The 9379-nt window shown below is 42.2% G+C and overlaps 1 protein-coding gene across 1 annotated transcript; it reads right to left on the reverse strand.

Moving 5' to 3' along the window:
* Positions 1-1423: 1423 nt before the first annotated feature.
* LOC133419668 (trafficking regulator of GLUT4 1-like) lies at positions 1424-9217 on the reverse strand. Its single transcript, XM_061709016.1, has 5 exons — positions 8844-9217; positions 5391-5682; positions 4923-5218; positions 4128-4257; positions 1424-3268 (listed from the first exon to the last, which is right to left on the reverse strand). The coding sequence occupies exons 2-5, from the start codon at positions 5617-5619 to the stop codon at positions 3252-3254; spliced, it is 672 nt and encodes a 223-aa protein (XP_061565000.1). The 5' UTR covers positions 5620-5682; positions 8844-9217; the 3' UTR covers positions 1424-3251.
* Positions 9218-9379: the final 162 nt, after the last annotated feature.

The following is a 9379-nucleotide window of genomic DNA, read 5'->3' on the forward strand; positions in this document are numbered from 1 at the left end:
TTGAATAGTCAGATAGAGATGAAAATCCATCTATGAGTGCAATTGTCTGTGACAGTGAGGATCGTGAGTTCTGGAGGAAGAGTAATACATCATCAGCATAAAGACTTATCTTGCGATCTAAAGTTTTACATTGTATGCCTTTAATATTTTGGTTTTGCCTAATATTATCTGCTAAAGGCTCAATAAGTATTGCAAATAGTGAAGGAGAAAGAGGACAACCCTGTCTGGTACCTCTTTGCAAGTTAAAGCTTGTTGAAATTTGATCGTTTGTCCTTACACATGCCTTGGGAGAGCTATATAATATCTTTATCCAATCAATAAAAGATTTGCCGAATCCAAATTTATGCAAAGTTGCCAATAGAAATTTGCAGTTTACCCGATCAAATGCTTTTTCTGCATCTAGAGATATAATTGTAGTTTCCAGATTATTGATATTCGAATGATTTATGATATTACTTAGTCTACGTGTATTAGTAGAAGAATATGCTTTTTCATTTCAGACACAAAGAAGATTGAAAAAAGTTGTTCCCTGATAAAGTGAATGATCTGGCTTGGTCTAGTCAAGAAGAGTCATTTTAGATTAAAAATCTTGTGGCAGTGCCCTTTAATGGCCTGGATATTAATGATGTATAAACGCATGTTGTGATCCAACCAGGCTCGGTGTCCCTGCACTAAAACAACTCAAGGAAAAGCAGCTAATGGTTACAACAGCAAATTTAAATTTAGCATTTGCAGTCCTAGCTGCACACTGGATTACGTTTCTCCAGACTGACCTGCCTCCATCCATCCATCCATCCATTTTCTATACCGTCCTAATCCTGTACAGGGTCACAGGGGTCTGCTGGAGCCTATCCCAGCTTATTTTTTAAAAGTTGTTAAAGCTAGATTAAAAGTGCTGCTCTTCTGTGGTCTAAATGTTATAATTATAAAACAATTTTCTTTTAAATTCAAGAAACTTCCAGTAATGGCTTCTTTGAGGGTTTTTTCATAAAAACAAAACAAAAAAACAAACAAAAAAAACACACTAACACAAAACATCAGAGAAAATAATGAAGGCTATTTTCCTATGATTTTAATTTGTGGCTGAAGCTTTTATTACAGCCCATCAGAGTATTCCCTGTGTTCAGCTCGGAGCTGCTTTCAGCTTCTTCCTCCTCCTGCAGTCTCTGCTCCATCACCTGCCAACAGCAGGCGCTTTGCATCACTGCAGCTTAAAACCCTGTCACAGTGCTGAGAAATGCACCCACTAATAACCCCCCTCCTCCTCCTTTTATTTTCTTTCATGTACTTAATTGCAAAACACAAGCTCTGCTAGGCCGGTTGAGCTCTCTGGACAGCTCTCCCTTTTAACACTCCTGTCTCTGACTTGTGGCTGCTGCTCTTTCGCTCATCAAAACAACACCGAAAAACACGTTACATGCATTGTGTCTTTATTATGAATGCGCCACAGAAGTATAATATTCCATGTGCCACTTTATCTTTGCAGTTTACTACCATCATACATAAATAAAAATCCACAGCATGCCAATAAACAAAGATTATAGAAACCCGCTGGGAATATAAAGGCTTTCAGGAAGCTAGGGGACAGTTTCTGTGCCTACATTAGATAATCACTACATAACTCATGTCAACTAGAGAAATATCACAATATTGAGATTTCTATTTGCAGAATACATACAATTTGTTGATTACAATTACATTTACCTTGTTAGAAAGAAAAACAAATGTCAAAATTGTCTTTAGATGATTGAAAATCGAGGACACAGTAAATAAGAAGCTTTTCATCTGGTCTCGACGAAACCCAGTCGTTTCAGATCACAGTGAAAAACACAGGTAGATAAAGATTAGAGGTTACTTAGGGATACACAGCAGATACCATAACAGGAATAACAAACGGACTTCTCCAAACTATTGCTGCCATACTGTTACTTAATTATCCTCCCCACAGATCTCCTCATTTTCACAGAAAAATGAGCAAATTTAAAGGTGCTTTCACAACCAGGAGAAAAACCATTGATCATGGGCTTCTTCAAGGGGCAAGAACGCCCCAATAAGTCTGGTTTGAAAGCACCTGTGGATGGAAACGGAGGATATATACACTTCTCTGGTGGCAATAACAAGCTATTGAATTTGTTAAGCAAATAGTGATGCCTCCCTACACGCACGCATACGCACATGCACACGCACACACACGCGCGCACACACACTGCACACAATTCTACCTTCAAGAACATTGCGTGAGGAAAAAAACTCTGTTTTAAAAGGATTTGTTACAAACATTATCAAAAGACAGGTTATAGCGGATACAGCTAAACTGGTTTCTGCTGTAAAGTCGATGTGTTTTTGCTACGGTTGGTTTTCGTCAGTCAACCCTTTCCCAGGTCACAGTGGTCAGTGGTGCAGAGCAGATATACAGTAACATTTGAGGACAGCAAAAGTACATTTCATGTTCCTCTAACGAGAGTTAACAGAGGAATAAACTTTCCCTCCAGATTCTTCTGTTTGGCACATATTTTAGCTTGCAGTGATGACTGTGCCGTCTGCGCGAGACTTTCCATAATCCCTTCCAGTTTAGCACCAATAGCTAGTCCTTGGTAAGCCTCTCTTTCATCCTCTTCTGCCACCCGTGCACTCGCTCTACAGCACAAGATGTGGGGCTTCTCGGAGTCGTGAAAGTCACAGAGGACAGTTTTAAACTAGAGAGTGGTTCACAGCGTTTCTTCGCTGCGAGGGGGAACATGGATGAATTTCCGCTGTTTGACTCCAGCGCAACACAGATCCTGCAGCCTCGTGTGTGAAGGGATGTAACAGCAAGTCGGTACGTCCTGTTGTTGGTGCGGTGAAGGGTGGTCTTGGGTGTAGAGATGAAGCTGGGAGGCTGAAACCATCACCACTGGCCTTCTGCTTCTGCTTGGTGTTCTCAAAGGGGGTTGTGTCATTGGTAAAAACTGTTGTGAAGGTGTGCTGGTCGGGATTGAAAGGGACTGATGAGTCTGTCAGCTCCCCTCTCCATTAAACATCAGACACACCAGTCCCTCTCCACCCTACACTGACAGCATTTGCATATTTAAGATTTATCCATTAGCAAAAGGGGGTGTATATATAGATATATTACAGAAATATAAGTATAAGCACTGCATTTCAGGTGCACATTTGTCACACATCCAGGTAATGACTAGGCGGTAAAGATGGTGGTGCAGGTGTGGGCCAGGTGGTCAGTTGCCTTATCCAGTTTCATCCTGGGATGAAACTCAGGTTTTCACATTTACTAAAAAAAGAAGAGGAAGCGTATTAGTTAGAGCTATATATTCTGCAACTTAATATGGATGTATAAACTTTCACAGATCACACAGGACAGTTACATAATGAGAAAAACAAGGGCTGTCGAGTCCCACAGCTCTCAAACTCAAGTTGCGTCTGCAGTTGCTCTTCCAATCACTGAGCTAATTAGAGCATCTCTTGACTTAATGAGACCCAACAGGCTGCAAATGTGTGCAGTCAGAGCTACGTGCAAATATCTGTTAGACCTTACGTTTAAATACTTTTCAAGACAAATACTAATCCCTGCTATGCAAGTCACTGAAATAATCACTGATCTTTTATCAGAATCCCTTTATTTGAACAATAAGTGCACATTTATTCAGCTCGTGAGCCTGTCAACAACTCACACAGTGACATACAGCGTATACATGTGGTACAGGAACAAGACTTCACATTTGGTACACGTAAACAGGGCAAGGCGTCAAACAGACAGTGGAGTACACATTAAATCACTCGGCAGGCAATCCGAGACATGCAGTCGACTACAGCTGCAAATATGTCCATAAAAATGCAGAAGGGCTTAATACGCTTCTGATCTGCCTGTAAGGGCTAAAGTGCCGCAGTGTATTAAGCCTCGTGCAGGAACTGAGGCTGGAGCGATAATAAGCAACCACGGATGAAAGGAAGAACACTGATTTTGGTCAAATAGTGCTAACGGTGCTTCATACTAGAATCTAAAAAAGGGGAAAACGTATTTTTGAGCCAGGAGGATCACAGGAGAGGTGAGTTCAGAGGGGAAGATCAGGTGTGTTTAGTTACACAAACAGATGGGGCTAGGGGTTAAAGGTCAGATTTGGGACACTCACTGGCCAGGTTGACAACGCAGGCGATGATAATGACCATCCCTCCTACTAGTGACACTATGGCGAGCATCTTAGCCACACGTCCCAGACGCACGGCGCCATCCAGGTTTCCCTGCTCCAGACTGTTCCTGGCCTGAAGGAGAGTTTCAAAAAAAATGGTCAGCTTCGGCTTACGACGGATGCACCGCTAGAAAATGACATTAAAATTAAATCCTGTCCAATAATAAATGAATGGATTGATATAATATATAATATATACGTGATGGAGAGGATCACATTTAGGCTGAGACAACAAATTGAGATTTTTGAAGGAAATTGGTCAAAGTGGCTCTGTTATGTGTCAAGTTTAAGACCTGATTTTGTATAATCGGCAAACCATTAGTAAGGTCATATCTTCCAAATTTAGACGTTTTTTTTTTTTTTTCCCCGCTTCCCAAGTGCATAATCTTTATGTTTTTTTAAGTTTGGATGTTGGTGCCCATGCATAAACAAAGATGTGGTATATAAAGACACATGCTGTTCAAGTAGGAGTGGGTATGGTGTGTATCTATGTGAATATGTGTCTATATGCGAGTAAGATGTGGAAACTGACTGAGCTGTCAAGATAAGTAAGGGTGTGGGTACATGTGTCTATGTGTGTGTATACTGTATTTATGCTGATTCTGATGTCTTATTAACACCCAGATCTCACCCATGTTATATGTGTTGTGCCCAGTTGGCGCATGTATGTTGTTTTGTTTCAAAAGAAAAATGAATAAAAAGTAAATTACAAAAAAAAAAATTAAATCCTGTTCTTACCATGATGGAGTAGACGAATCCGACGATGTTGATGGGCCAGACGGGACAGAAGCAGGCCAGCACTGACAGGAGGAGGTAGTCCTTGACCTTGGTGCGGTCCAAGGGTGGCTCGGTGGCGATGCTGGAGTGGCGAGAGATGGACGGCCTGGGAGAGAAGGCGGTGTAACCGATGGAGCTCGCCCTGCTCCCCTTTCTGGTTTTGGCGTGATGAGGGTAGGAGAGGGAGTGCTGTCTTCTGGGAGGGGAGGAGATGACGGGAGAGGTGCTCTCTGCAGGCGCCGGGTGGATCCCGTTACCTGCACGTGAAGGACGGGCAAAATGTAAGTGTGTGTGTGCGTGTGAGCTTCTCCCCCTGGAGTTCATCCATGCAGTGGGATTTGACTTTCCCCTGAACGAGCTGACTAAGCAGCTGCATGACCCAGCCCACACCTCCCACTGCATCTACGTGAGGTCAAACTCTGCTCTTACTGTTCTTCAGGTTCTCGTTGATGACTATGACCAGTTCCCCTTTGGATCTGCTGCGCGGGGGCCTCGTACAAACCGGGCTGCTGTTGTGAATTTCCTCGCCCACGACTGGTGGGCACGGCAGGGAGACGGAGACGGAGGCTTGACCCGACAGAGAGCCTTCCTGGTCCAGAAGTGAGGGTTGCTCTTCCCCCGGCCAAATGCTGGGGGATTGCATCATGTTGGCAGCCATGCTGACGGCAGAATTACGCCGCTTTTTCTGGTCCGGTTCTCTTAGTGCTGCCTCCGGTTACACCTGGGGGGTGAGAACGGAGTTGCAGTTAAAGAAACACAGACTGCTCGTTGGTACTGCAATGGGTTTTTTTTAAATCACAGTTGAATCCTCTGCTAATTCAAGGCATCTTCAGTCAATGTAGCTTCTCTGTCATCAAGGTCTGTCATGCAAATACATGAATTAGAATAAACAAAGATTTATATCTCTTACAAAACTGGTTTCTTTAAATTTGAGAAATGAGAAACTGGCCTCGGTGGAGCCTGCCTTCCCTGTGTGGCTCTACCATCCTGCTCATAGGAGATTAAAACAAGGGCTATTTTCAGACTGTAGAAAAATCCAATCTCAAAGTCAGAGTGTCAAAAAAAGAAGCATCTGAGATCTGCATGGAAACATGCCAAACATGAGCCTGTATGTTATACGATATAATGCAGTAGCCTCAAACTAGACAAATGACTAACTGCTAACAGAAATGCATCTTTCAAGGATGCGAGACCTTGTAGAAGTCAGGCCATCTACTTAAGGAGATGTACAAAATGCTATTTTATTTGCAAGTTTTAATCATTTTTTTCTCAGTAGTTAGGCTTCTAAAGTGATGCATTTTTTTTTTTAGTTTAGTTTAATTTGCACATAAAACATAACAGTAAAAAACAAAGGTCAAATGAAGCATTGTGCAGGAGAGGTGGAAGCCAAAAAGGCTTATGAAAATGCCTCCCCTTTATAAAACAATCATAAACAACAATAACAGCAGCAAAAGCAAAAACACAATATAGAAATAGATAATATAAGACAGAAAAAGACAATTTAACATGAAAAAGAAAAACACTACTGAATTATTGAAAGATGGAGAAAAAAAATGAAGGAAATGTAGTATAATTGCATGAAAAAAAGTACCATTTAAAAACTCCAGATTTGTTTCTGATCTTAACTAAAAAATGATCATTTATGGCCTCTACCCTTCCCACCTTACCAGAAAGAAAAAACAAACAAAAAAAAAAGAGCTCGGGGAATGTGCATATGTTTACTGACCAAGAAGTCCATCCTATCATTTAGTGCACTGCTAAATTAAACTCTACAGGAATGACAATATGAACCAGAGCTGGACTAATGTGGTGAAGGCTGAAGCTGAAATGCTACAGGGCAGATGTCCAGAACAAACCAGCTAAGAGGGTCGGTTTTATGCTTGGTGGAGTTCAGAGGCAATTACCAATCTTCCTTGGTGGTTGTTAACTAAACAAAACTAAAACTTTAGGGGACAGTGTGTGCATGTAGTTACAGTCATCATACATCGTGGATTCGTTTTGTGAAGAGCCAGCATCACTTTGTGGAGGTTAGAGGGTTAGAGGGAAAAAGAGCGGAGGATCACTGCCAACACGCACCCCATTTTTCACCTGGTAGTCAAGAATTTCTCCAGAGACAACTGGGATTAAGGGCTGCACTGCTGCGACTGCAGATCACCATATTGACTTGCTCCCTCTTTAGCATGCCCACACCAGGCAACAGCTCAGCAGTATCACAGTATGGGTTTAGGATGCTGGTGCATTCACCTGATGCACTTTAAGGACAAAACAGGATACATTTGTGAATCTAAAGTTCAATGTCATATTTACAGTAGACTCTATAAACAAAAAAATTTGCATGAAAAAAAAAAAACTGAAATTCTGCATTCGTAAACTCAGAAATTTGCAAGAGAAAAATAGAAAAATGTCAACATGAACTTGCAAAACGGAGACACCAAACTGCAAAAATGTAAGACTTAAGTGGTTCATGGTGACGTACGTCAATGTTCTTATTTAGGTGACTGGAATAAATTCACCTTCTTTTATTTATTTTTTTAAGTTGTACCCATATACAGTGAAGCTGAGCCAGATGCTCTTAGACTGAAAATAACAAGAAACACCTTTACGTGGCAATTTTTCTGTGTGGCGTTGTGGTCAGCAGATTTTTTATGTGATCTGACACTCTAAAGCACTTATCTTTCAGCAGACTCCAAACATTACAAAGGGTTGACTGATGGCGAGGTCAAGCTGAGCTACTACGTGGGCAGATGACATGACATGCCTTGTCAACAGCAGATATCTTCCAGGCTTCACTTGGCCTCACCCCAGGCCACAAACAATTAATTTTGGCATCTACCCAAGTCCTTTTGCCCTCCGCTAGTATTAGGATTGATTCCACTCAGCACTGCCGTCACCCTGCATTCATATTGTCATTCTGGGTCAGGGTGAAAGTGACACAAAGGGCACACACATCTGGAGAAACCAGACTGCAGTCACTTTCAGACCCTGTCTTCATTTGTTTTTAATCTGATCTAGGAAAAGGGGACTGGTGTGAGCTGGTGGTCTAAGCAAGGTTTAATAAAAATGTGTCAGCCTTGGCAGCTCTTGGTTACCAGCCATGTGCATAAAAAAAAAACAACTTAAATGGTGCAGTTTCAGGTACATAACAGAGGAACTTGGTCCAGTCCTGGCTACAGATGATGGGGGGCTTCCCAGCACTAGGACTAGTGGTGTTGCATTTCCTCAGTGCAAGAAAAACAACACTTTCTCCACCATCAGCTCTCCCCCTCCCCATCTTGTTGAAACAGTCTTTTAGTCTCTCTCTTAAAGTCCATGAATACATTCTGTTGTGGGATATTTTAACCTTTGATGCAAGCTCAGTGTCATTATAATCCCCTTTGACATCAGACGACATAAATCCTAATTTTTAATCACTTATCGTGCCGAATTGTAAACAGATTAGAATATGATCGTGACTCGCTTCACATTTCAAATTTGCTTAGGCTTCATTAAACAAAAAAAAAAAAAAAAAAAAGAAAAAGAAAAGGCAAGCAGCAAACTAGCCATCTAATACGGGGTGGGGAAAGCAGGTCACAATGACAGGGAGTACAAAGGCTCGGCAGATGGAGGGAATGCAGGTGTGTACATACAGATTTATTTCATCGTGTGTATTCAGCTATGAAGTGCCATATGGAGCCGCTCACAAAAGCAGCAGGACAGCAGCAAGGACGGAACAAAGGAATAATAGTGGCATGGATGGAGATGGAGCAGGGAGGGGGGCTGCCAATACATTTGTATTCAGTGTGAGCGGCTGCGAAATTACTGCGAAAAGCAAAGGAAACACATGCAGATCTCGTGCACGTTCACCAGAATGCATAAACAAGACTCGAGATAAATCATACTGACCTTTTTATTTTATTATTGCAACGTCTCTTTTTTCACAGCAGGGTTTCCACCGGTTTTGGCATCGTGGGAATGCAATAGTCGGGCGTAGAAGTAAAAAAAAAAAAAAATAACATGAAATAATAATAATAGATTACATGCGGCTGAAGAGCTCCTTTGCAAATCCCCGCCTACTTCCAAACACAATTAGTATTGCATGGAAACTGCGGGTGTATCCTGAGGCGCAGTGTTGGGATGGAGGGATGGATGGATGGATGGTCGGAGTCCCCTGGACGGCAGGGTGGATCAGGGAGGAGGAGTGTGTAAATGAAAAGTGAAATCCAGGCTACGTGCTCGGGGAGGAAAGGGGCTGGACCTGAACACCGTCCTCTCATCCTCTCATCCGCCCCCATCCTTCTCACGACCATCCACATTTACACCGACGCTGCATCAGTTCACACTTCGCTGCAGCTCAATAAGATCATCAGACTAAAGCATCAAACTACTTTATGGGATGAATGGTCACCGTTCAGGGAACATTGAAGCCAGGTGCAAAAGTG

The sequence above is a fragment of the Cololabis saira genome, chromosome 19, assembly GCF_033807715.1.
Source record: "Cololabis saira isolate AMF1-May2022 chromosome 19, fColSai1.1, whole genome shotgun sequence".
NCBI lineage: Eukaryota > Metazoa > Chordata > Actinopteri > Beloniformes > Belonidae > Cololabis > Cololabis saira.